This window comes from Pholis gunnellus (assembly GCF_910591455.1).
Source record: "Pholis gunnellus genome assembly, chromosome: 4".
NCBI classification, from domain to species: Eukaryota; Metazoa; Chordata; class Actinopteri; order Perciformes; family Pholidae; genus Pholis; species Pholis gunnellus.
In genome coordinates this window covers 24,926,485-24,954,035 of record NC_136530.1, presented here as the reverse complement: position 1 = coordinate 24,954,035, position 27,551 = coordinate 24,926,485, and the positions used below count along the sequence as shown (strand labels likewise).

General features: G+C 43.2%; 4 protein-coding genes across 5 annotated transcripts in view; 3 read left to right on the top strand and 1 right to left on the bottom strand.

The window, feature by feature from the left end:
* Positions 1–2,062: 2,062 nt before the first annotated feature.
* On the bottom strand, positions 2,063–4,024 carry rpl36 (ribosomal protein L36). Its single transcript, XM_079158118.1, has 4 exons — positions 3,958–4,024; positions 3,364–3,458; positions 2,427–2,561; positions 2,063–2,188 (listed from the first exon to the last, which is right to left on the bottom strand). The coding sequence occupies exons 2-4, from the start codon at positions 3,454–3,456 to the stop codon at positions 2,099–2,101; spliced, it is 318 nt and encodes a 105-aa protein (XP_079014244.1). The 5' UTR covers positions 3,457–3,458; positions 3,958–4,024; the 3' UTR covers positions 2,063–2,098.
* Positions 4,025–5,069: 1,045 nt separating this feature from the next.
* lmnb2 (lamin B2) lies at positions 5,070–14,474 on the top strand. Its single transcript, XM_079158048.1, has 13 exons — positions 5,070–5,457; positions 7,652–7,788; positions 7,903–8,059; positions 8,959–9,084; positions 9,257–9,355; positions 9,776–9,847; positions 9,928–10,053; positions 10,180–10,400; positions 11,041–11,260; positions 11,420–11,527; positions 12,002–12,121; positions 12,226–12,303; positions 12,758–14,474. The coding sequence occupies exons 1-13, from the start codon at positions 5,242–5,244 to the stop codon at positions 12,791–12,793; spliced, it is 1,716 nt and encodes a 571-aa protein (XP_079014174.1). The 5' UTR covers positions 5,070–5,241; the 3' UTR covers positions 12,794–14,474.
* A 1,840-nt stretch (positions 14,475–16,314) lies between these two features.
* On the top strand, positions 16,315–20,788 carry commd2 (COMM domain containing 2). Its single transcript, XM_079157548.1, has 6 exons — positions 16,315–16,487; positions 17,212–17,289; positions 18,226–18,308; positions 19,026–19,100; positions 19,203–19,301; positions 19,713–20,788. Exons 1-6 carry the CDS (start codon positions 16,421–16,423, stop codon positions 19,920–19,922), a joined length of 612 nt encoding a protein of 203 aa, XP_079013674.1. The 5' UTR covers positions 16,315–16,420; the 3' UTR covers positions 19,923–20,788.
* Positions 20,789–23,884: 3,096 nt separating this feature from the next.
* trappc8 (trafficking protein particle complex subunit 8) overlaps positions 23,885–27,551 on the top strand; it is a 28,933-nt gene continuing 25,266 nt past the window's right edge. For both annotated transcript variants that reach the window (XM_079157400.1, XM_079157399.1), the window contains exon 1: positions 23,885–24,160. In XM_079157400.1, coding sequence (XP_079013526.1) covers positions 24,004–24,160 — 157 coding nt within the window. In that variant the 5' untranslated portion in view covers positions 23,885–24,003. The remainder of the gene's footprint in view (positions 24,161–27,551) is intronic.

Below are 27,551 nucleotides of genomic sequence, written 5' to 3'. Positions count from 1 at the left end.
ATATATATATATATATATATATATATATATATATATATACAATAGTGCAAACAGAGGTAGTTATAATTACTTATTTATTGTTCATGAGAGTGACGGCAGGCAGAAAGAAGCTGTTCCTGTGTCTGGTGGTTTTGTGAGGGTAGGCTTATCAAACCTGCAATAGAACACATTCAGGTCGTCAGCCAGTTGGTGATTGGCCTCAGTGGGGGGATGGTCTCCTGTAGTTGGCGAGTACAAAAATGATGAAGTGATGACATTTTGGACAGATGTAAACTAAAGAGGACACCAAAATGTACGTATTCCCAAATTAAAAACCATGGATTTCTCAAGACCTGAAAAATGTTTCAAATAAAAAGAAAGTCGTCCTGAAAACAAATTGATTTATCAATAGGGACAATAAAAGAAGAAGACATAGCAATAAGGTAGGGTTACATGGGTGTAGTGATGATCCGCTATGCACCAGATCCACTGAGATTAGCAGACAAGATGTAAGTTTTTAATGTGTTAGTCGTTTTCAGAAAATATATCACTTTTGCAACGTTGTTAAATGTAACACAGGATCCATGTCTTTCGTGGCTGTACATGACGGATTGTACAGCTTGTGCATTGATTGAGCAGCATTTGACTCCAAAGGAAACCCGCCAGGTTCGGGCTGTAATCCTCAGAATTCCCTCGGGTTTGAATCGGGTCGGGGTCGTGCCAATTTCCCTGTTTTTTTTCTTAAATGCAAACCGTATAAGCCCTTTTTTAATTTGTAAAAACAATGACGTAAGAAACTGAAGAATGTATTTGATAGATAACTTTCCAATCTCTTTGGAACCGAACCTCTTATTTAATATAGAGCTTTAACCAACGTCGGCTTTATGGATCCTGATTGATATTCTTGCTTTAGTCAATTCAAACAAACTACCATACAGGTTATACATTGTGTACCTGGCCACCATGTGTGAAGAAACAATGACTGGATTTTGTTTTTTGGTGAACCCACAGATGTCAGTGCCAATAGTTCAGTGGAATGCCTTTATACTGAAGTTGAAAATAGGTGTGTGGAGCTGTTAAGGAGTGGCTTCGATCACACGTAATTATAGCTTGTGTGGATCCAGCCAGTAAACATACCTCCGACAAAACAACAAAAACGCTTTCCTTGGAGTGCCACACCCTGACAGAACCAGTACACATGGATTAGTGCCAGCTCTGAAGTGTAAAGCTTCACTGAGGATGGGTGAACCGAGGACACCTGTTCATCATGTAGCACACATGGATGCTGTAAAACCAGCAGCCAGAAGGGGGCAGTGCAGTCCACGTATCGGGTAACAGGGACTCTACACCTGGTTTAAGACACTGGAAAGAGTTCATTTTCAATGAAATCTGCTGCAATCTCCCTCAGATGACCGTTAATAGAGGTTCAGAGTACATTACCTCACATGATGTGTGAAGCTGAACATGAAATGTTTCTAATGCAGCATGTTAGGTGATTATACTTAACAGAGTAGGATTTATTTTTAGTTCAGTGTATGACCTGAAACTAAAACACTGTTTGCCTTAGTTTAATTGCATCAACCACGGGGCTGTGGGCAACAATCTGATGACAGATTATACAGGAGTTAGGGTTCAATAGATTGGGATACTGTAAGCAAGAACATATTGCTTTTTTAAAGCTAATTTTAGTAAAAATATGCTATGAACAGACCAACATGTGCATCACTTCTGAGTAGACTTTTTTTTTTACACTTCTAGAACAGTGAGATGTCTTTGCATTCATCACTGTGTATTATCAAAGCACTACTTTGTTTAATCTTAGCCACTGTCTGTCAATCTTTGCATGCAAACTTACAAATCTACTGTTTGAGAATCGACACAGTATCACAAAACAGTGTATCAATAATATCTTACACCACTAAAGAGCACCGCTGTGATTTGCAGTGCACAGTGTTACTATTTTGAATGTTTAATGATGATTTCCCCCAAAAGAAAGCACATCATCCTCCACATAGAACAGGCTCATTGTGGCGCAGAGGTTACATGCATGTACATGACAAGACAAACGGACCAGCAGTCTGGATTTTGTAGTTTAGCAAACGTTTTATTAAGTGACAGATTAGTCCTTCTTGGCGGCGGCTTTCCTCATGGCAGCCAGCACGTTGCTCAGCTCCTCCCTCTTTCTCTTGGCACGAATGTGAGTGCCGATCTGTGGAGGATATACAGCAACGTTAGACTGACTCAACAAGCCTCAAACACACGACTCAGAGAAAAGCTCGACACCAGAACGAGTGTCAAATATTAATGAACTCTGCATTAGATTTATAAAGATGTGTACCCGTTGCTCTACATAAAGCTTGATCACTGAAAGTCCATTTTCCACCAGGCCATTAGCGATAGATGAGAAGAAATGGGAACATGCTGCTACAACCACAACGCTAACTCACCCTCTTCTTGATGAACTTGAGGGCTCTCTTGTCCTTCGACACCTTCAGCAGCTCCATGGCTCGCCTCTCATACGGAGCGAAACCGCACACCTCGCGGATCATGTCCCGAACAAACTTGCTGTGTTTGGTCAGACGCTGCGGAGGAAAGACAGCTTTTAAACATGGTTCACTCTATCTGAACTGGGATCTCTACAGACTCCATTGATAACATATCTTCAGTGGTGTGTGTGCAGCATGGAAGTAACACTGAAAACATTCCTCATCAAACTTTCACATCAGTCCAGTGAGCTACAGCTTTAAAAAAAAAAGGACATGTAGCAGAAGTTGTGGATCTTGAAATGCGGAACTTTCATGAGAAGTGAACGGTCAGCTGCAGGATTGAACATCCCGACTCATTCTGCGTTCACACTACCAGCGACAATCACGTTAATGCCTTTTGGATGGAGGCCGGTGACATGAACCAACAAACTGACGCCCGACAACTTCAGCTGATCCATTTGCCGGTTCCCAGTGCCATTTAATGGCACGAGAGCACTTTAACAGAGACTCGACGAACACCAACGTCTGTCCTGGTTCGGACTGTGCTACCTGCTATAGGCCTGGTTTTGACGTATTGGGTGAGGGGCACTTCCGGGTCTATTCGTTGTCATTTTATTTGGCGACTGCCATCAAAGTTTAAGTAATGTTAATATCTACATATCAAAGAAATGAATAGATATGGTCGTTTACATATCGTCGTACTACAGGAAAGTGACAGAGAACGCAGTAAGATCACTTTGAAAAGCGTCTTTTTCCACAGTACTGCTAATACGAGTGTCTTTTGAACTACAGTCCCGGATGTGTTGACAGCATTCATGGTAATTTTTCATGAAGTAAGAAAGAAATACTGAACAAGATGTACAGTAGTCACTACAGTCAACAGCAGACAGATACTCACCCCACGCCGGCGGCTGTGTTTGGGAGCAGTCACATTCTTGGTGACTGGATGGCCTTTGTTAAGGCCAACAGCCATAGGGTAGCGAATAGCCATGTCTACAGGAGAAAGCACACAAGCATGAGGACAGACGCTAACAAGTGGTTTCCACTAGCTGCTTGGGGACAGACACGTTGGAATGGCTCCAACAGCAGCATTTCACGGTACAAAGCACAACTACAGCTCAACATTAGCATCGGTTCACAAGTACTGGGTAACAAGAGTGCGGCAGTAATATAGCATCATTAGCGGGAGAACGTGTAGTGTTTATTTACATACAAATTAAACGTGTTATAATTTGTCTCCGTACAAGTCTCGTTAAATACGAACTAGTTGGCTGCTTGAGTGCGCTGAACGAACAGAAACATGGATGCTGGTTAGTCACTGACGGGGCTACAAATTTACAGCTATTTCACTTGTTGTTGCGCCATAATACTGGGATCAGACGTTAAGTGAAGTCTTTAGTTCACCATAGTTTCAATTTGTTGGGTAGAAACGGACGGATGGCGGTGATTAGCCGTGGCTTTTAGTTGATATTTTTCAACATTTAAATCTTACCTGCTGTCTACGATAGCGGTCAGGCCGGAAGGACTGCTGGAGGAGAGAGGCGGGGTAATGAAAGGTTTGACCCGGAAGACACTTCTGCTTGTGCGCCAGTAGAGCAGTGCCCCTGCCGGCCGGGAAGAGGTACTGCTATTTGATTTGTGGTCCAGGCTGGGGCAAGTACCAAAGAGACCTGAAACCTTAAGACTGTGGATGTAGAAAAAGAACAAATATGAATTATGGTGGGAGTCTGATGGTATATTTTTTTAAGAATTCCGTTTGAATGAAGATATGTGTTATTGAAATATTGTTTAAACAATAAACAAACTAGAATATGAGGCCAGGAGTATACTGTTGTGCATTTATTTTTGCATTGTCCAACTGTAAAGATGTTCTGGTAAAACCTATGTGCTTTCATAACTAACAATATTGATGTGAGTTTTGGCTTGCTTTGGAGGAATGGTCTCCTGGAAAATAACACACGTTTTCTTACTTGTCTTGTCTTTTATTTTGTGTTCCACTGAGCTTGAGCAAAACTAGTTGAACAAACTAAACTACATAGACACATTTAACTGAACTGAATGAATAAATAAAGTGATTATTACCTGTAGCAACTGTCATTCTCAACTCATACATGGTTGTAGAATATTCCTTACGGTGTACAATTGCACAATTGTACAAATTGCACATCTACATGCCAGAGAAGGTAGCTGCAACTGTAGAAGAATATAGAAATAAATAAAAACGTAAAAAAATGAAAATGAAAATAATAATAATTTTAATCAAAAAGGGAATATCTGTGATCACGAGCAATGCATGCTGTTAGTTTTCAGGGCCTTTTTGTTAAAACGGCGTTTAGTAGTTTTATGTACAGTTCAAAGTCTTTGTAGCTTGTAAACTTACATCTATGTATATATAATTTGGCAAGAATAAGCAATATATTTATAGTATATGCCCGTCATAGGTAAATAATAAAAATATAACATGTTCATGTGGTGCATGTGTGGGTTTTTCTCTCTTTTCCATTCTCCCATCATCCATTGCGAGACAGGAAGCGGTCTCTGCTTTTGGCGCGGTCTTGATAGAGGGGTCGGCCATCTTGGAATCATATCAGTGTTTCAGCGGGTTTTACTCTACTCTGAGACATTGCATGAGCACTCGACTCATTGATTGACCTTCTATCGCTGATTAAGGAGATAAACTGTTTTTTGCGTCCCCGTTTAACGACCGGGATAGATACGTTTATCTTTATTGCTCACGGAGTGAAGAAGCAAACTTAGGATTGTTGAAAGAACCGTCATGGCGACAGCTACCCCAAGCCGTGAAGCTGGCCGGACGGCGGCGGCCTCGACACCCCTCTCCCCGACCCGGATCTCTCGCCTACAAGAAAAACAAGATTTGCAGCACCTGAACGATAGGTTGGCCGTTTACATCGACCGCGTTCGGTCATTGGAACTGGAGAACGACCGGTTGACGGTCAAAGTGTCCGAGAAAGAGGAAGTGACTACGAGAGAGGTGAGTCGAACAAAAACGAGCCAACTATTCTTTCAGTCGCAGACCACCTGGCCAGTAACGTGGACCAGAGCTTCAGCGGCTCTAGAGCTCGTTTAACAATACGTCCACGTGAATAGAAGGATAGGAACGAACCCTCGTTAGTTATAGCTGCCCATTTTCCATTAAACATCTAAATTAACCAACAATTTCAACCTATATTGTGTTCACTAATTCATCGGTGTGCTCACGTTAGTTTAGCGGTGTTGTGTGAAATATGGTTTCATGGTAAGTTTGTGTGACATAATAATATCATGATTGCTATAACTTCACTTTGTCACAGTTAATAAAGCACGCGCCATCGCATTCCCCAATCTGCGTTCAAAACATAACGTAACCGGGAAGATTAGGGCGGGTGGTTCTGCGCGCCAATCTGTAATATGAGCGAGTTCTGAGTTTTCATTTATTTTTGTGCAACTTCACGGAAAACGTGCACAATCAAACTTAACATGATGTAGCTCATGGTTAAGTGAAAGCGCCAGGCAGAGACTTTACATGAGGTTTCAAAGTCATACCGAGTCTGTGTCCCAGCAGCTCCCTGCTCGGGATCATCGTTACCGGACCCTCGCTTCACGTGTACCCTCCTGGTGGTGTTTGTCAGACGTTGGTAACATGTCAGAAAATGTTCTGGCCTCAGTCATCTCAGCCATGGAACATGACATCATTTAAACAGGCTGACAACGTCACCCAGAGTAAAGTAACTGAATGATATTTTAATCTGATTATGGGTAGGATCCTGTGAAAACACTGATTCATTTCAGTTTGGATTCTTGTTCAATTCAAATGGCAAAGTGCAATATTTTCTTAGCTGGGGTTCAGTCCGAAAACAGTTCTACGTCAAATCAATGTGTGTAGGTACTTAGGAAAGCATTTTTAGAATGATTGCGTTAAAATATAGCAATATGTGATTGTCCCAAAACATGGACCTTATGAAATATCGCTCTATAAGAGAAACGCTCAAGTCCTTTTTTAGACCACATCACATGCTTCTAGAAGATACAGCAGCAATGCTACTAGATCATTGCATCTGTGTGCGCTCGGGTAGCATGTGAAACTAACGTGTATGTCATTCAGTACAACACATTGAGTGTTTTTATTCATTTGTGTATGTAGATATTTTTTCCGTTGTATATAAAAAGTGAGATTAAAGGTTTTATAATTACATTCACACTACAGTGCGTGAGCATGTGGTGTTTTGATCCCTGCTGACAGAACGGGGTTCGACCAGCAGAGAGCTGCACAGACTCAGTTCAGTTCAGACTAACACATTTCTGCAAACTGATGGCACAGTGGACAGAATAAAGCCACTTAAAACAGCCATTGCCCCGCAATGGCTCACAGCAAATGGTCCAAACATCGACAACAGAGCTAACAGTGTTAGGAGGGTGGGTGTTATGCTTCCACGACAACGCTGTCTGTCCAGACAACATCAATAGCTGCTAGCTACCAGCACACCATGACACCACCACGCAGGTCGACATTACTCCACTATATCATTACTTAGATTATACTTTTTTCTGCTGTATTAATACTCTGAATGTGGCATAGTGAACCTTTAAAGTACCTGAACTGGTGGTGGAATATAAGTCTGTCGATCTCGGTGCCTGCTGGCCCCCTGAAGCCAACAGTACTGTTAGTTGGCCTCACCACTGGCCCCCGATAGTGCTTCTGGAGAGGTGGGACCCACATCTGGAAATCCCTGCAGCCAAAAACATGCGTTCAAGACAGAGTTGGGGCGCCTTCTGGTTTTACTTCTCCAGTCTGAAGTTTGGCTTAATATTTAGCACGCTGGCCCGATCATAGTTGAACAGCAGCCTGCCGTTTTCTAAAGCCACCATCTGAAGTTAGCTGGCCGGGTCTACGTGTGTATTTGAGTGTCTTGTTGGGATGTATGTACCCAGGACTCACAAGAAGGAGTTTAGCTTGTGAGTGGGTCGTCCTTGTGAAAGTAAATAAAGGAATTGAGAATTGTGTATAAGATGGTAAGTGGACTTGTACTTATGTAGCGACTTTCTAGTCTGCTGACCACTCAAAGCACTGCACACTACACGTCATTCACCCATTCATACACTGAATGTGTGTGAATAGGGTGTTGTCATTTTATTTGTATTTAACCCCGCCAAGTCATCAAGTAATGACTGTGTGCCCCTCTCTTTAGGTGACCGGCCTGAAGGCTCTGTATGAGGCAGAGTTAGCTGATGCTCGACGGGTTCTGGATGAAACTGCTAGAGAGAGAGCCAGGCTCCAGATAGACCTGGGCAAGGCTCAGGCGGACCTGGAAGAAGCCACACGCAGGTGATATGATACACAGGTCACCTTGTTTGAGATCAGATGAGTCTGGAGACCAGATCAGTGTTTGGTGGCAGTATGAAGCCATAACTGTTCTCCTCCTCTGTCCATGTGTTCCAGTGCTAAGAAGAAGGATGGGGATCTTGCTGCGGCGATGTCCAGGGCCGGTGGTCTGGAGGGCCAGCTGCACAAGAGTGAAGCAGCTCTTTCTACAGCTCTAAGCCAGAACGCTGCTCTGACTTCAGAGCTGGCTGATGTCAGGGGCCTGCTGGCTAAGGTGAGTACTGCAAGGTCGTCTGTTTTAAAGGGTTAACTAGTCTGTGTGTGTTTAATAAAGGTGTTTCCTTCAGGACATTGTGAGACTGAAGGAGAGCACTTCCCTGCAAGAAAACGTTGTACATTTTCAAGTTAACTGCATCAATCTGGTGCATTTAGATACCTAAATTAAAAAGTAGCCGTCTGTGAAGAACTTTGTTCTCTAGTATTGGTGAAATGTAGTATTTAGTACATTTAAGTATTTAAGTTCAATGTTGAGGGTACTTGTACTTCAATAGAGTATTTCCGTTACTAGTTACTTTGCAGCTTCAGATTCTTAATAGAAAATATGTAAATGGTGATCTGTTATTAACTAGTATATAATTAAGTATATAACGTAATTGAAATGAGCTCCACCGTTACCAGCCGCAACATTAATGATGAACACATGAATGCATCAATAATCCACCGTAATAGATATTATTCTGAAATGGTCCATTCTGCACGATTAGTACTTTTACTTTTGGACCTTGAAGTATATTTTGATGATACTTTGCAGTACTCGCACTTAAGTGACATTTTAAATGCAGGAAGATCTCCCTCCTGATTACATCATTCACTCTGATGGAAATACAATGAAAACCTGAAGGTATACATGTGTAGGTTATTACACGTCCGCTTTGACCATCGTAGCAGAACTGCAGTAATTATTTATATAATATCTCACATGATGACACCCGACATAAAGAAGTGGCGACGAGGAACAATAAAAAAACAGATTCAGGATCAGTCGATCCCCCGCTCAGAGGACCAAATCCACAGCCACTTTCAGTTCCTCTCAGCCTTTCTACTGCGGTTAGCTCATGATGGCTCGGTCTGTTCGAACTATGTTGAGATTCCTTGTGCTAATACTTCTTATAGGCAGAGGACAGCCATGCTGTTGCCAAGCGCCAGCTGGAGGCGGAGACACTGATGCGTGTAGACTTGGAGAACCGCTGTCAGTCACTGAGTGAAGAGCTGGAGTTCAGGAAGGGCATGTTTGAAGAGGTAAGAGTGTGTGTAGGCCAATAGCATGTAGCTAACCCCAAATCATTGTTTCCTTTATCCACTGTTAGTCATGTCGAGGTGAATGACATGCAGCTCTGGTCAAATGTTAAAACCATTGAATAGAACTATTGGTTCAACATATTAACTATAAACTGTATTTCCTTGTGTTCAGGAGGTGCGTGAGTCTCGGCGTCGTAAGGAGCACAGGGTGGTGGAGGTGGACTCTGGAGTCAGACACGACTACGAGTTTAAACTGGCATCGGCTTTACAGGTATGTTGGGATGAATAGTGACCGCTTTCATATCTGTGGGAGGGCGGGGCAATAGAAGCAATATATCCACCAATCTGTAAAAATCATTACACTGAGATTTGAGTCTACATTTTTATAAATCCATTTCATCTGGTTTTGCCAGAATTAGTGAAGTTAAAGACCATAATAGCCAGCAGCTTGATGCTTAGCACTGCACTACAACAGAGAAGTGCCCGTATGTCTCCATGAAGACAGAAACCAAGTGAAAGCTCAGTAATCTGTGTGAAGTAGAGAAACAGCGTTGTGACTGACAACATGGCTCTGTTGTATTACTGGAACCAGTGCTGTGGAAATATGCAATTTGCCAAATTTACAACATGACTATTAAGGAGGAGCCGTTGTTTGAGAACTGGTAACAATACTGTTTGTGTGATCCATCAGGACCTGAGGAGGCAACACGACGAGCAAGTCTCTGTGTATAAGGGGGAACTGGAGCAAACCTTCCAGGCCAAGGTGAGCCACAAATCCTTTTCTTTTCCTTTTATCTCTGAAGCTTTGACTCACTAACAAAGTCCTTCTTGTTCTCACTCCAGCTGGATAACGCCAAGGTGTCCTCTGAGATCAATGACAAGGCAATGGGCTCGGCCAGGGAGGAGCTGCAGGAGTCCCGTATGAGAATAGAGAGCTTTGGGTATCAGCTCAGCGCCCTGCAGAAACAGGTACTGCTGTGGAACACAAACCTCACCATTTCAGCTCCTTGTGTTATTCAGCTTCAGCATTTCTATTGCTAATTAGCTCTATTAATGAATGGTCATGCTGATCGATGTTCGCTTGTATGTTGTAAGGCGGCTGCCTCAGAGGATCGCATCAGAGAGCTGGAGGAGATTCTGTCAGCAGAGCGAGACAAGCACCGCCGTGTCATGGAAGGAAGGGAGCAAGAGATGAGCGAAATGAGAGACCGGATGAACGCTCAGCTCAGCGAATACCAGGAGCTGTTGGACGTGAAGCTCGCTCTGGATATGGAGATCAACGCATACAGGAAGCTGCTGGAGGGAGAGGAGCACAGGTACAACACACACACACACACACACACCATGTGAAACATCTAAATGTTGGAGATGACAGGGTGCTCCAGACGAGAAGTTTGACTGAGTTTCCTCCATGTTGTCGGTCATTGCTATTTAGATTACAACTCTCTGACTAATGGAATGTTATGGGACATAATGGACAGTTTCAGGAAACTGCTCATACAAACAACTTCACACGTGGCTTCCTTGGGTCCTGAATAGTTGCGTAAGACACATGTCGGTGAAACACACTGCGGTTCACAGGAGAACACGAGGGCTAGGCTTCAGGGCGGGGCAGTCGTTGTGTCCTGGTTTTCCAGTAGAAGGTGCAGAGAAAACGTGTAAACCAGGTTGGAACTAGCAAGAACAGATCTGTTGTTGTTGTTGTTAGGGTTGTGGCTATTCGGTCCTTTCTGCTGGAGAGTTGCATGAAGCGGCAAGTTGACGGAACATTCCCTGTATCGACCTTTGCATTATCATGACTTTATGCACATTAAGTCCTAGATCAAACTAGGCCGTGTCGATCAAAAGGTTTGTCACCCTACCACCTGCCGGAGCAAGTCGGCCCGTTTGGGGTCCTGTCTGGATTTGGTGTATCTCCACCGTAACTCTCTAGTGACTGGTTGTTCCCTTTTTCAGACTGAAGCTGTCCCCCAGCCCGTCTGCTCGAGTCACCGTTTCCAGGCTAACGGGATCCTCCTCCTCCCGCTCCAAAAGAAAGAGGGCGGAGGCCGAGGCTCTGGATGTGCCAGAGGGGCAGCTGCTGGTGTCTGAAGAAGCCACCGCTAGCGGAGCAGTCACCATATCACCCACTGATATGGACGGAAACGCAGTCACACTGACCAATGATAGCCCTCAGGTGAGTAAGACTAGCCTCATAGTGACACAAAGACTTCATTAAGGTTGGATTTAGTCAACTACGATGGCCGTACATGCTGGTCATTACAGGTAGAATACAAAGTGACCCCACAATGCCTTCTGTCAAACGTTCTTGTCTACGTTTTCTTGTGTGTTGTAGGACCAGCCGCTGGGCAACTGGAGGTTGAAGAGACAGGTGGACGATGGGGACGAGGTCGTCTACAAGTTCTCCCCAAAGTTCGTCCTCAAGGCTGGGCAGTCTGTGACGGTGAGAAATATCAAGAGGACAAGTTGCTACTCTTCACTTCATATCTCCATAACTATATGCAGAACCATAGAGCATGTTTCTATGTGTCTATATGAAATAACCACATGGTTTTGTAACACTTGAATGAATGAATCACGTGACAAATAAAATAGAGTATTATCTCATTCAATAAAGAACTTACGTGCGTAATCAGATTTTCTGATGAATTTGAGTTAGCATGTGCCTGTTATTGTGCATTCAGACGTCTTGATTGTGTATCAAGGTTTATCGATATATGATTTCATCACGATGTGAGTATTAAAAGCTGTTAACACTGCTGAGCCGTCACGGTGCTGAGGAGCTGTGGTTGAGATCCTCTGTTTAAAGCAGCCGATTGATGATGTTTAGTATCGGCTAATGATATTTCTGTGTCAGCGTGTTTGAGTGGCGTCTGCAGTCTTTGAACATGTATTAACCTGCACTGTGTGTGTACAGGTGTGGTCTGCTGATGCTGGCGTGGCCCACAGTCCACCATCTGACCTGCTGTGGAAGAGCCAGACCTCCTGGGGCACAGGAAATGACATCGTCACCACTTTGGTCAGCGCTGATGGCGAGGTAAAGACTTTGGTATTGCTTTGGTGTGCGTGTTGAACGTGGCTCCCGGCTCTGCAGCGCTGCACTGGGCTGTGTTTTGAGTCATGAGTCTGATTGTCCTGCAGGAGGTGGCCACAAGGAGCGTCTCCAAGACTGAGGTGGAGGTCGAGAACGGAGAGGAAGAGGAGGAAGAGGCAGAAACGGTGAGTTTCAGCCAACGGTGTTTTTATTATTTTGTCCACGCCATTTATATCAAAGAGACCAGTTCCATGTTTGTGGAAAAAGCAAACGGTGGTTGATATCTTGTTGTCGTGTGTTTTATCACCCCTCAAAACTCAGTGAGCTCTAATTACTTCCTCTTTCTGCACCTGCTGGTGTTATAATATCATCCTGATGATGGCATGCCTTTGAAGAAGAGGCGGAGCCCAGAGGAAGAGCATGATGTTCAGCTGGATGCTTCGTGTGCATTGATTAGTTCAGCTCCCCTGTGACACATTGTGCACCGTGACGTTAGCACAGGATGCTCGTGAATGTATATGTATGTGTGTGTGTGTGTATATATATATATATATATATGTGTGTGTGTGTGTGTATATAATAATATATGGCTGATGAAATGTTTCTCGTGATAATCTTCAGCGTGTGGTCTCTCCACAGGGAAAGGTGTCCTCCAGAGAGTGTGTCGTCATGTGAAGCCTTCCTCCTCCGTTGGCTTTCACTTCCACGTTCTATATTTTTTTTCGATATGATCTTGTCCGTTTCCTCATCATTACGTTTTTTACTGTTCAAGACAATATAAGAATTTTTGGACTAATGGACTGTTTTTACTGCCCTTTGTATTTCTGGACCTGCTTTAATGACACTGCTAGCAATGCTACCGTCTGCAGATCAGACTGCTGTTGCAGCTGAATACCCCCCACACACACACACACACACTAGTAACAGGACTCTCATGTCGGTGGTTCACTAGTCTAGAACACATTGTGTAACTGTTGCTCAGGAATCAACTGAAAGCTTTTAACGTTAGTGTTAAACCGTGGGCAGGTCTTAATTACATTTTGGAGAAAGCTTTTTTTCCTCCATAATCAAAGCTTTGAAGTGTTTCCCATCTATAACAGATGTTTGTGTGGTTAGATAGATTTCCTCTGATTTCTTTATTTGTCTTTTGTAGAAAAGCCAGGTCGAGTCAATGTTGTATCATAGAGCCCAATATCACAAATGCTCCTCCCATCATAGCTGAAGTCCAACCCGCTGACACGCCCCCGGTCCCTACACGAGCATCCCTCTGCTGCAAAGACAGCCGGGACACGTGAGGTCCGTCTGATGGCTGAACAGCATTCCTCTGAGTGAAGCGCTTTAGTGCCCTCTGACATCTGAGGGAGTGGTCACCAGCTTCAGTGGCTGACGTGTAACCGCTGTTCAGTGAATCACTGACCTGTGAAACAACAAGCGCCACCGTTTCTGCTCACGCTGTCGTGTAACGAGCGGTGAAGTGTGCGGAAGCAGAGTGATGGGAGCCTCTCCTGTGTGAGAGGTTGTGATAGTAGGTAGCTCCACAGCCATGGAACTGGTTTAACTCCTGCCTGTGTGTCCATGTGGCTCTGTTGTAAGACGAGTCTGACCCTGATGGGACAGTATGGAGCAGTGTGACTGCTGTGAGTCTCAGGTATTCTGTTAAGAGAAGCCTGCTGACCGGCAGGACATTGTACTCACAGGCTGGACACAGTGTTGTCTCAGCCTCGTGGGCCGTCTTGGAGAAACTCCATATTTTCTTGTGTGTGTGTATGCCGTGCTTTACATCGCTAGTTATTTTTCTATAGAGTACTCCTCCATGTAATCACTTTGTTACCACCATATACTTCTTATTTGAGTGTTTTGGGATTTCTGGGCTGATCATGGTTGGGTGTTTATTACCTGAACACTACTGCAGTGTTCTGTCTCTTAAGTTAACACTGTAAGGCTCTGACATGTGGAAAGGTAATCCAGTCCCTCCAGGAATGTTCATGATTGTAGCACAAGAACCAATGTGTATTGAGCAGATCTCTGCAATCTATTTTTAAATGACCAACCTTTTCATGAACACTGGTCACACTTTCCAATCACTGTAAGTTGAGATGTCAAATAACGAAGCTTCAGTCTCAACAAGAACAACTTCCTGTGATCGACAAGTTGCATATTCGTATGCATGATCATCTTAAACAATAGCACAGTTTGCAGCTGAGGTGCATTTTTAACTCCAACCAGAAACTAACATGTATGTATTCATTGTGAGCCAGTAAGCTGCGTCCTGGAGGAGCTGCTCCATGACGCGTGTGACCAGCTGTGCTACAGTACAGATGTGACTTTGTGATGTTTCTGTTGACAGCATTTAACCTGGGGGGGGGGGGGGGGCATGCCAAATGTGAGTTTTCATTCATGATTAACTGTTGAACTACTTTTTGTAGACACAATAAAATAAATGTTTTACATATACATGTTGATGTTAAGGCCTATTACAGCGTCCTTTTGCAAAATGTCTATTTTAATGCTTTCTTTCCACTCCATCTGAAAGAAGACATTTTATGAAGCAAAATGCTTTTGCCAGAATAATTTATAATTCACCTGAAATGTTTCTCATCTGAAGCGTGGATTTATTTTCCTCATGTTTTCTTACGTCAGTTTTACTGAAACGCTTTCACAGAAACAACAAAACAACTTTATTTTCCTACGCTGGATAACCGCGGTATGTACACTCATAGAGGGAACAACTCAAAAGAGAATTTAACTTTGAAAATGGGGACCTGTTCAGATATTTACAGCTTAGACATTTCTATGATACAGAAATTAAAAAAGGAATTTCATCAGAAGGTAATGAAGTGATTGAAGCGTTGACAGGTGCACAAACAAACCCCCTCAAAGTTGGTTTCCAAACTGTACAGTTCACAAAAACGAACCGGAAGAAACACGATATGTAAAACTGAAATGGGAAGTAGAACTGAACGCTGAACTGTGGAAGCGTGATTGGCATTCCATGTGTACAACGCAACAAACTTCCACTAGCTCTAGAAGATGGAGGAGATTCGGTTGGAAGAACTTAATCCGCTTTTTTATTACACCTCACATAAAACATAAACTATTGGGTAAAGAGCAGCAGTGCTGGAGACAGTGTGGGCAGATGAATCACCACTCACACATTTTCTGGACATTATTATTATTATTATTATTGTTATTCAGACTCTGGAGGAGATCCTATGCTACAACAGTCCCAGGGAACCCCGGATTGTGTACCTGGGATTGATACCTGGCGACATAATTCAAAAGAAGGACATCTACCTCTTTAAAATCCTGATACTCGCAAGTAAAAAGGCCATCACAAGGAGCTGGATGAAATGTGACCCTCCAAGCCCAGGACAGTGGCTGGACATTGTAGAGGAAATATACTCTATGGGATCAAAGCAGGGATCCATGATCAACGCTGGAGAACATGGCCTGTATACAAGAGAAGAGATGAGTAGTGTTCTCAGCTGACCTGAGAAAAAAAAAATAGACCAAAGTTGGTAAAGAGTGAGTGGTGACCCCCTTTTATCTTATTTAATTTTCACTTTTATGTCTTTGTATTTTTGTCATTAACGATGTTTGTCGCAATCAACTTTATTTTCTGCTGTTTGTAGGCCAAACACGAGAGAAAACAATTTAGATTTGACTTTTTCTGATAATATTACTAAGATTGTGATACATTTTCAGTGTGGAATAAACCTGAAATACCTTGTTTGATGCAGAGTTCATTGACATGGTGAGGTCTAAACCCACCGTTCTGTAAGATCATTAGAAAGCGTTTCTCCTTGAACTTACTGAAGAAGAGTCAACACATAAGACCTCACTGTTCTGTGTGGACCTGCTGTCTCATAGTTTGCATTTAGTTGTTGAAGAAAGAAGACAAGCTGTCCGGGTCAGCCTCAAAAACACGGACTCAGCAGAAACATGAAGAAAGGGAAGGCGGAGAGGAGGGAGTAATGTTGTGCTGCAATAAAACACCAACGAAGAAGGAGAGATACGGGCGAAGACACGACCCGCCCTACTCTGCCTCTGATTGGCTAGTACTCGTTCCCTTCGTTGGCTGGATTGGTTAGCTTTAGACATGAGTAGTGAGATTGGTTAGGCCAAGGGTAGCGACGCCAGGGTCAGCCAATAGGAGGCGGAGTAGGGCGGGTTGTGGGAAATCCGTACAAGTGGTTTTCCGGGTTGATAGCTGTGCTTAGTTCCCGACTGTTAAACCGTTGCTGTACAGGACTCTACCTGTTGGTCAACACCGGTTGTTGAGGACTCTACTGGTCGTTCAGGATGCTGCTGGTTTTGTCTGAAGACCATAAAGAACACCTCTCCTTCCTGCCGAAAGTTGATGCCGCAGGTCAGTAACTGGTCTTGGATCAGGTCAGTAACTGGTCTTGGATCAGTACAGTAACTGGTCTTGGATCAGTACCACGACAACACGTTGGCTGCTGTAACGACTGAGGTGTGATTGTCAGCTGACAGCAATGATGCAATAACGATAACATCCTGAAAGCTGCTCGCTGTGTGATGGTCAGTGGAGGATACCAGGTGCATTATGGGTGCACTTTGTGAACAGGGGAAATGCCCGGATGAATCCAAGTAGCAAGAAGTTTGTACAAGTACGAGACGTGCTTACTGCAAATGAGAAAGGGCAAGCTCAAGACTCAACCGGGGTGAATGAACGGCTATGCTAACGAATTTCATTGCACAATGGATTCATAAATTAAGAAAAATACACTTTCAAAAAGAAACAGAGGAAAACATCTCTCTACCTGTGGTGATAATAAACATATGTATGTTTCCTGCATTAGTTTACTGCTGACAGAAGCGCTCACTAAAGGTAAACTCCAAATGGGCCAAATGGGTCAATGACGCTGCTCAGCAGCCCTCTGCATGTGGAAGATCCATGTGGTTCTCAGTTAGTCAGGTGCTGTTTCTGTACATCAAATGAACTGTTGGATTGTATCCGAATAGCACCTCTGGAGAACGGGTGCATCACTTCTATCTATATAACCCTGAATATGAATATGAATTCAAACACATTGATTTGGTAAATTGAGTCGATGTGTTTTTGTCCTCAGTGGTTGGAGAGTTCGGTCGCATAGCGCTGGAGTTCTTAAGGAGAGGAAGCAGTCCCAAGATCTACGAGGGAGCAGCCAGTAAGAGCACAGCTTCCATCACATCCTCCGTAGCAGGCAGCTGATTGGTCCACTCCGACCGCTGTTAAAAACTTTACTCAACGCTGTGGGCAGTAGTGGACTTGTTATTGGCATTATGGCGTAAAACATTCCTGCTCATCGTGTGTGTGTGTGTGTGTGTGTGTGTGTGTGTGTGTGTGTGTGTGTGTGTGTGTGTGTGTGTGTGTGTGTGTGTGTGTGTGTGTGTGTGTGTGTGTGTGTGTGTGTGTGTGTGTGTGTGTGTGTGTGTGTGTGTGTGTGTGCGCAAGAGAAATATTAAAGACAACAAAGTAGAACAGAGAAACTAAGCATTAACATTTAAGTACTATGTACGATATAAATATATATCTAAGAATATATATGAGCATAAAGAACAATGACAATGGATTGGGGATATAACTGCAGAAGGTGATAATAGTGCAAATGAAGATGCAGTTTGTCCGTTTAATTGTTCATCAGCCAATGGAAAGAAGCTGTTCCTGTGTCTGGTGGTTTATACAGTATTCATTCAGGTTTGTTGTACTACAATGTTGTCATAGTTTGTGTTGCTTTAGAAATATGTAATAGTTGGCATCTTTTGTCAGACTTTGCAGTGAACAACATATATCTTTAACTGATATATGTGGAGTGCTATTATGAACAGCTGGCAGTAAAACACTATTCTACATGACTTTACAGGTGAATCAACACACAAACAGTCTGAACTTCACTTTACAGCTCACACAGTGTATGATGATCAATGAAATCATGTAGTACAGTTTGATTCATCATTAATAGTTTAAAGAGACAGTGCATGTTTGAATAGCCTGGTTTCATTTCTGTGGTCACTAACCAGCCATCCCATGATTATTTGTGTGGCTTATGTTCATTGTTAGTGATTAACAGACTTTCGAGTGTATAATGACCCACTGCTTGCAGGAAAGCTGTGTGTTCCGGTGGAAATGGTGCAGCATGGAGTGGAAGGCCTGATGTATCTGATGACCGAGAGCTCCAAACACATGGTGACTCACACACTCACACACACACACACACTCTGACACTCTGTGTTTGACATTGACTTAGAGGTGATTGGAGGAATGACCACAACCTTTAATCGAGACAATAGACACGTTTCTTTCTTTAACTTATCATTATGCAGTAAATGTTGATGGAAGAATGTAATTGCTATAGAATAATGACACCATTGCTGTTTAGATTGGTTCCCTATGAGCCTCGCTTTCACTGTGCACTTCTGTCTGCATCCGGGTGTTTGTGACAGTCGGAGTGCCTGAACAGGAGTTTGTGATGTGGATCCAGTGGATCAGGGAGAATCTGGAGCGCATTCAGTAATGCCTAGTGCTATGTGTCAAACAAAAGAAAATGACTGTCGCAACTTGAAAAAGGTTGAGAACCAACGCTAGCTAATGCTAACGCCAGCAGCCAGAAACAAACCTCTAAGATTAGATGTCTGTGTGATCATCTAAACAACGCTAGCTAATGCTCACACACTTGGTGTCTGATGTCCTTTCTAAAATGAGTAATGGTGGAACTTAGCCTACTAGGCTATATTCTGTTATATTTGATCCGGTTGTCTTTGCTACAGCATTGCCACCAACAATACCACTAGGAAACGCAATTTGGGAAAAGTTGTCTGTTGCCACTTTAATAGACTTTGTGTCCTTCAGACTTTTAGCAGGAGAGCCCCAGATATAACTGTGTGTGTGTGTGTGTGTGTGTAGATCTCTGAAGTGGATTTCCTGGACTCGGTGTTGGTTTTGGGGTTTGGTGAAGAGCTTAACCAGATCCTCTTACAGGTGACTTTGACTCCATTGTTGTGATGTGAGATGATTTGCAGTGCACACTTTGTATGACAGTTCTCTGCTCTCCAGCTGAGTGTGTGAGGGTTTGTGTTGCAGCTCTACCTGCAACACCACAGTCAGATTCGTAGCATCCTGAGTCAGCTGCCCTCCAACCTGCCGGCCTACCACAACCTGGAATGGAGACTGGATGTACAGGTGTGTGTTTCTGTGTATGTACTAGATCATTACAAAATTATGAATCCTCTGCTTTGGATTCAAATAGAGCATGTAGATCATTTTTGATTATATTCGGCTATTTGCAATCTTTTTGTGTGTAATTGTGTTTGTTAATTAGTTGGTGTTTGATTACCGATTAACTTTCCACCATCAGGACGAAACGTGACATAAAGAAGTCTGCTACGGGTGGTTGTTCATTATTTACAGTTGTTCCGTTATGTTGTGTTGTTACATTACGTTGATACGTTTTCTAACCTTAACCGAGTATTTCTGTGCCTAAACCAATCATCATTAACCATATGATACAAAGCTGATATGAAAGGTGTTTTTGTATGCCAACATGTTTTTGGTTCAGATTTGAACCTCTTCTCCCATATGTCTTCCTGCCAGTTGGCGAGTCGTCCGATCCGTCAGCAGGTCATTCCCATGCTGACGATGCGCCTGCTCCTGACGGGAGGGTGTGACAGCCGCGATGACCTCAGCAGAAGGGTTCTCCAGACAGACCCCAGCACCCTCCTGCACCTCATCGCCACACTGGAGGCAGCTCTGGCCGCCATAAAGACCAATCACGCTCGCCGCATATTCCGCAACATCAAATGACCCCCAGGTCCTTTTCTGTGTCACACCACATTGTTGCCTTCATACCTGGATGCATTAAGCAGCGTCTGTGATGATCTGGTCCTGGATGGTATAACCATCTGACTGGCAAATGGCCGTCACTTTATTACCCTTGAGTCATAATACTTGGCAGATGGTATTGACTGTATTGTATATAATGTTTCTACAGTGCCATTGATGTTGTATTAAAGTGTAAGACGACATGAAACTACATTCTTGTGGTTTGTTAAGCCATCCTTGTTAAGGCAGAGAGGCCCCGACTTTAAAGGAGTACACTGTGTCATCATCTGACTGGAACAGAATGTGAGCCCAGCAGAGGATGGACAGTCGGTGAAAGCCGTTCCTTATTAATGCATTCATCCAATGTTTGTGTGCTGCATAACAATGCTTTTGAACCAATTTCTTCCGTGTCTTGGTTGATCTGAATCAAGCGCAGTAAAAAAAGTTGACGTAGGAAGAATGTGCCTCATGTCCTGTTTGTAGGAACGATTCCATGCATGGAATGTGATTCATCAACACCATCTTGTGTGTGTAGTGTGCATACATTCCAAAGCATTCATGAACAAGGTAACTACAGTGACACTACGTGAACGACCAACCCCATCCCCATAATTGTTGAAATAAGAAATCGCATGTGCCAAATAATAAATAAAATGTATAAAAGCATGGATCCATCCTGCCTTGTATCAGCGGGTCAGACTGGTGGTGGTGGTGGTGTAATGTAATGGTGCATTTTTTTTTAACACACTTTTGGCCACATGGTACGAATTGAGCATATTTGAAAGGCCACAGCCTTGTTGCTGTCCATGTCCCTTCCTCTATCACCACAGTGCACTCATCTTCTAATGGAAGAAAATAATGACTTCGAGCACCTTGTTGAATGTATTTCACGAAGAATTAAAGGGGACATATGCTCAAGTTCTTACTTGTCTTTTGGGTTTCTCCTACAACATGTTTACATACTTTAATGTTCAAACACACTTTCTTTTTCTCATACTGTCTATCTGAACATACGTAGTCATCCTCTCTCTGAAACGCTCCGTTTTAGCGCCAGTAAGCCCCCCTTCTAAAAAAAAGCCCAGTCTTGGTACTTATTTCCAAGTGTGTGGGTTGGTAGCACAGACTTTATATAAGAAGTGGACATGACGTTACCCTTTGGTATGTGGACTCAGTTTGGACTGCAGAGGAGTGAATTAGAGACGATATATACGGCTCTGGTAGCGGTAGCAACCTGTCAATCACCGTGTAGCCCCGCCCTAAAGCATACTCTGCTTTATGGTCTAAATGGACCATCATTTATTAAATGAACATCATGCTGTATTGGAGAACATTGGAACAATATTAACCATATCATAAAAACGACACCATAGACCAGGGGTCGGCAACCTTTACTATACAAAGAGCCACTTTACCCTATTTTCCACCAGATAAAATGTGTCTGGAGCCGCAAAAGCTGTTTGATGTCACAGCTTATAAAGTTTTGTATATAGTTATATTATATTTACAAAAACTAGTTTGTTGTATTTGTGAAATTATAGAACAAGAATAAAGACACTTGTTGACATTTTGTTGCTATTTTATCTGTTACAATATCAAACTCTGATGAAGAGGAGAGTTTGCTGCAGCAGTTGAGGAATCGCTCTTTTTCGTTCATCTCCAATGTGATGCTTTTCAGCAAATGCTGTGTGCTTGTTCTGGAAGTGACTTTCAACATTACATTTTTTGCACATATCAAGCATACAGGTAAGTCAGCATCGTTGGCAGTGAAAATATATGAATACGTCCACGCAGAATTAAACTCTATTTTCCTCCGTGACTTGATAGTTTACCGAGGGCGGGGGTTTGCAGATCATGATTAGCCACCTGCAGGGAAAGGCGCCTGACAGGTGTAATAGGATGTGTAGCACATTTTAGTTGACAAAATATTAAAACATTTTTATTTAAGGTCAGATATTACTGACCTTGCAGGTTGCCGACCCCTGCCATAGACAAATAATGTCTATGGCAGGGTAACGCTACTGCAGATGTAAAAACACAAAAGCACTTCACTTACCAAAGCTGCTGTTCACTGAAAGACAAAGTCCATCTTCCTTTCTTTGTTAACAAAGAATTCAATACCGCGGTTGTACAGAACATCGGTGCGGTTCAGTTTCAGCCAGAGGTCCTCCTGCAAACGTGTTCGTTGAGTTGTAGATCCACTCGGGTCTCAGCAAAAGTTTTCAAAAGCACCGTAGCTTGTAAGTGTCCTGTCGTGCTATGGTGTCGTGTTGCTGCCTTGGTTAGCCCCCTCAGGTTAGCGTAGCGTAGCTCCAAACAGCTCCAAACACCAAGATGCTCAGTTGCAAATAAAACGCATTCTTAGTCATAAATTGTGCAACGCTTCTCCAATGCTGTCAGACAGAAATACCTTTTCCATGCTGGCTCAGGGCTGCTAGCTGTGGGGTTGGTCGACCCTTTGATATGATGTCCAGCTTTTATGGAAATGTCCTTCTCCAGAAAGACGTTGCCAACTCCCAAATCCATTTCTCCTCCTCCTTCAGCCATTGAGTGTTAAAAAACTACACCAAGCAAAACGCTAAAAATGTCATGTCAATGTCATAACTTCTTACATAGCTTACAACTTGAACTCTTACTTCTACTAAGTTCTGCTAGCTTCAGCTTCACAACAGTCACGCTAGCCTACTGACCAATCACACCGCACGTTAATGCTGACCTACTTGTAGGCCAGCTAGAAGGCTCTGACATGTCAAAGAATACGCCCAACATGTCAAACTAAAGATCTGATTGGTTGAACACTGACAATCAACAATATCGTCTCCATTCACTTAAACTGCACATGGATTCACTTGTGAGTCTGCAGGCCTCGGGCCTCTCTTCTACCTAGAGACACAGAGGTGAAATCTGATTGGATAAAAGCTCTACTTAAAACAAGCTGCACTGAAGCAGAGCAACTGAGGAACATTAGCTGTGCAATGAGAAGATAAGATAATAATTAGAATACCAGTAGTGTAGGCTTATTTGTGAAAAATTATTAAATTATAAAATAGATATAACTTTGTGATTCTGTCTAGGCCAGCAGAGAAAGCTTTGCTGGCCCTGACGGCCCACCACTGATACAACTCATACAGTCCTGGACAATAAACTTAAAAGCTACCATCACGTTATTATTATTCCCTATTAGTCTCCCTAAAAATCTAGGAAATTCAATGTTTGTTTGTTTGTGTCGTAGCACTTTCCCAAACGAGCACATTCGTAAATAATAAAAATGTTGTAAAGAATATTTATCTGATGAACAATGTTGTCCTAAGACAGAAACAAGAGCTGCTCTGTAAGGCTTTACTTGAGCTAAATGCTCACATCAACATGCTCACAGTGATCATGCTAGCATGTTGATGTTTAGGAGGTATAATGTTTACCATGTTCCCCATAAGAATAGCTCTTACTTTGTGATTCTGTTTTGGCCTGCAGAGAAGGCTTTGCTGGCCCTGACGGCCCACCACTGGAATGTAGTAATATTCTTTGGATCAGAACTCTTTTTATATTATTACCAAAATAATTGAGGACAAAGTTCTAAGAGAGTGTATGTTGGAGATATTAAGGGCAATTGTTCGACATCAACCCTTCTGCTGAGAATTAAACAGCATACAGACACCAGAGGATATTGCACCAAAGACTTTAGCATAATCCTCTGGGATTACAGATATAAACCTGTATGCTGGCTGGCAGAAACTCTTCCTCAGTAACGATCACAATTATTGTGAAAACAATATTCCATGAAGATGGATTTGTGTTGCTGTATAATATTGTCGTTATTCTATATGAAATAGTTACGAGAGGTGAAACATTAGCGCACACTGGTCACGTGGAAAGGAAAAGGAAGTAGCTGTCAGGCGTCACGTGATCGTCTCAGCGCTACACAGGAAGTCGGTTGGCGAACTCAACATGGCTGCCGTCTGCGATTAGAAGAGGAGTAGAGGAAGTGAAATGATATAGTCCGACTTTCTCCGTCTACAGGACAGTTGACTCGGTTCAGTGTGTTAGCTGGTGTTGACGCCGGTCCGACATGGCCCAATGCGTACAGTCCGTGCAGGAGTTCGTCCAGGACTCGTTTGTCCCGATGGTGGCCGTCTTATGTAGTGAAGAAGCGGAGAGAGTGACTCGCAAGAACAACCTGAATTTCGCTGAGCTGCTGCGGCCTTTCTGCAGACTAACGTCCGAAGGTAAGCTCAACTATTCACGAGCCACCGTGACTCTGGACTATCGGTGTCACAGCTCTCACAGACGGAGCTTCGGGGGTGTAGCTTGCATCTTTAGCCTGCGAAGTTGACATTAGCTCAGCGCTAACCGACGGCTAGCAGACTGGATTGTGTCTAAGCAGCTGTGTGCGTTGACTGGAGGGGAGATACAGTCCAGACTGACACCTGACCACTGAGCCACTGAAAGCGGGTCTGAAGGAGATGCTTTAAGACCGGTAGCTAACAGTTCTGTTGTTCGATCATCAAGAAATAGCTGAAGGAGCTAAGTGCGTTATTAGGCTGTTAGACTCTAGTTGCAGTCCACACATGAAGGTTAACTCAATAGAGCCAAGTGAGACCAAGATGCACGCTGTGCTGTCACACACCACTGACAACATAACAAGCTGGTTCGAGATGAAGTCCACGGTAGCAAGGGGCAGTGACGGACCACTGCTGTCAAGTAGTCCCAAACACTCCCATCCAGGTGTAATAACACGTTGGCAGACCAATCTAATCACTTCACAATACTTGTTTAATTCATTTGTTCCGTTTGGCAGAACTGCTTGTTAAAATACTCTGTTCACCATTTTAGATCTGCGATCACAATGACACCGTTTATGGTTTATAGGAATACAATATGACCCAGATGATCATTGTTATAATAGGCTCGTTCGAGATGAGCCTTTCCTGCTCAGATCCCCGGCGATCGGGTCACATTGGGTACATCACTTGGTCTTTTGCTTGCTCTTAGGCTACATCCATACTACTCCTTTTTCAAACAAAAACGATCTCCGTCATTTCAGCACCGTTTTCGAAATGATCTCCATCCAGACTAACAAGCCTGAAAACGAATATCACGTGACTCTTCATGTACACAGGGCATGCACGTGGGTGTCGATGTAAACAGGAAGTAGATTGGTTGCTTTGTTAAAAAAATACGACAGGGTAATAAAGTAGTCTTTAATAATGAAAGGTTGTGTTTGATACTTAAGATCTTCTCTGAAATCTTCCTCTATGAACTCAGACACAGTTCGTGGAAAGCAATTTATGATAATAATAATAATAATAAAGCTTTTTTATACAATACATATTAAAACGAGCATCAAAGTGTTTCACAGTCAGACATAAAAAGAACAAACAATAGCATACAAAGCAGATACACGTACATTTCCACATAAATATATATTTACAAACCGATATAATAATCCGAAGTAGGTCTGCAAACTGCAAGTGGCCTACAGATCAGATCTAACAGGAAGTAACTGATTCTTTGACTTCCTGTTTATTCCTTGAAGGCGGCTGAAAACTGTCAGTTCTTTAACGCCCCCTGCTGCTACCGCCTGGTCTCGTCTACTTTCCAGGCAAGGAGCAGTTCATCTCCAACAAGCCTTTTTGGCCCTTCCTAAGTCCCGCCCCTTTTCGCTCTGCCCTCCAATAGTTGAGCAAACAGAACCGCGGTAGACTTTAGCCTTTTCCTGTTCTACTTAGATATGCTACGTCCGTTCAAAGGTCACATTACTATGTAAGTTGGGTTCACAATCTTCACGGACACATTGCATTGTATAAAGTCACATCTGAAGTTAGCAAAATGCTATCGAACGTACGGGTACATCAAGCAGAGTTAAAGTTAGCCTAATGTCAGCCAGGTTTGCTTACATCTTATTTCGGGACAGGTTGGTTGCTGTGACTGGGAGGACAAGATATGAAGATGGTCAGAAATCAGAGACATGTTTTATTACTTTGTAGTGTCTCTTTGTGTAGATGGCTCAGCAATGAGGAACGACAAAGGTACAAGCAGTGAAGCATGGCAACATTTGCCAGCTAGATAACTAGCCAGCTGTCTACTAGTTGACTTGCCTACTTGTTAATTCCACCATGCTTTAATGCTACACTGTAGTGCTGTGCGATATGACCAAAAATGTATATCACGGTATTTTGCATAACTTTGGCGGTACCACGGTATATCACGGTATTCTTTTCAAACTCATACACCTCACCATAAGGCCAAGTGTGCGGAAGAGAAACACTTTTATTTCAATGTTTTCGCAGCACTCGTTTAGGAATGCGGTCTTTTCAGCAATTTCAATTGTTAAAATCGACCAGAGATATTTGACTTTCACACATAGATTTTCATGAGATCTGCCCTATGATGTCTTTCCTTGTCTCTCCTCCCTGTGTCACGGTGTGGGTACATCTCACTAGAGTAAGGAAACATTTTAGAATACCCTTATTTGATTGGCTAAACTGCATCACGTGACGTGATTTACAACGCATTGGTCGGCGTTTTTCCTGCACCGCTTAACAAGCGCCTTAACAAGTGCCGTAAATGCTGGAAAGGAGCGTGAATGAGTGCGCTGCATAAGGCAAAGGCCCGCAACCCACTGAAAACGGGTCCGCGGCGACCCACCAGTTGAGAATCTCTGGTCTGCAGGATCGTGACGAGCGGTGAACAGCTGTTCGTGTGGCGTGTCTTCCGTCTCTTCCGCTTTCCTTCACCTACATTCCCCTGGGTCCTAAGTCCCTCCCGTGACAGCGTCTTATCACCCTCTATGTACCAACGTACATCTATTACAAATGCCACACATATTAAACGTAATCAGCGTTGCATATGTGTCAAACTCTGTCGGTGCATCTCCGGTCTGTCTATGTTCATCCTGCATCAATCTGTTCTGTTCTTTAATGTAACGTTGTGCACGTGATGAGCCTCTCCCAGCTGTTAGCAGACTGTTGTGCTAGCAGGCGAGTGAGCTGTACCCAGCATGCAGTTCGGCGGTGAAATTATATAAATGTACAATTATTAGTGTTACAAATTGTTTCTGTGTCACAAACTGTTGTGTCGTGGTGTTTTGACCTGTTAAATAGCGTTAGTTATGGGTTATTCATTGTTGTGTTATAAAGTTAGAACCATGATCAAGGGTCCCTCTCAATACAGTTAATAGAACTAGCTCCGAAGCCGCGGCGAACAATGTATTTTGCCACCTGCTGAAGATTGACAGTTGTTGATAGACTGTGCTCCGGTATGACGGTATATGAAAAATTCATATCGTGCGGGAAATTATTACCAGTATACCGGTTGAACCGGTATACCGCCCAGCACTACTAGACTGGTTACAGAAAATGAGCTGAACAAAGTTGTCACTCATCTGTTGATGGCAGTTGTTTCCTGCGCTGTTAGTCTGGCTCTCGTTCTCGTAACGTTACTTCTTCACTCCTCGTTTTAGTTGCTACTGCAAAACATCACCTCAGTGAGTCTGCGACTTGTTGAAGGTTGGTTTAGTTTATGCAGACGTTAGCATGCTTATATGATGTATATGATGATCTAAGAAATGTCCTCATCTGTTGTTTTTGTGAGCAATATCTTGCACAAAAGGACATT

Coding starts and splice junctions, on each gene's coding strand:
- rpl36 (XM_079158118.1), bottom strand. CDS start 3,456: ATGGCTATTCGCTACCCTATGGCTGTTGGCCTTAACAAAGGCCATCCA. Junction 2,562..3,363: donor AACACAGCCGCCGGCGTGGG/GTGAGTATCTGT, acceptor TTTCCTCCGCAG/CGTCTGACCAAACACAGCAA. Junction 2,189..2,426: donor TCAAGTTCATCAAGAAGAGG/GTGAGTTAGCGT, acceptor TATCCTCCACAG/ATCGGCACTCACATTCGTGC.
- lmnb2 (XM_079158048.1), top strand. CDS start 5,242: ATGGCGACAGCTACCCCAAGCCGTGAAGCTGGCCGGACGGCGGCGGCC. Junction 7,789..7,902: donor CTGGAAGAAGCCACACGCAG/GTGATATGATAC, acceptor CATGTGTTCCAG/TGCTAAGAAGAAGGATGGGG. Junction 10,401..11,040: donor CTGGAGGGAGAGGAGCACAG/GTACAACACACA, acceptor TCCCTTTTTCAG/ACTGAAGCTGTCCCCCAGCC.
- commd2 (XM_079157548.1), top strand. CDS start 16,421: ATGCTGCTGGTTTTGTCTGAAGACCATAAAGAACACCTCTCCTTCCTG. Junction 17,290..18,225: donor GATCTACGAGGGAGCAGCCA/GTAAGAGCACAG, acceptor CACTGCTTGCAG/GAAAGCTGTGTGTTCCGGTG. Junction 18,309..19,025: donor CCGAGAGCTCCAAACACATG/GTGACTCACACA, acceptor GTGTGTGTGTAG/ATCTCTGAAGTGGATTTCCT.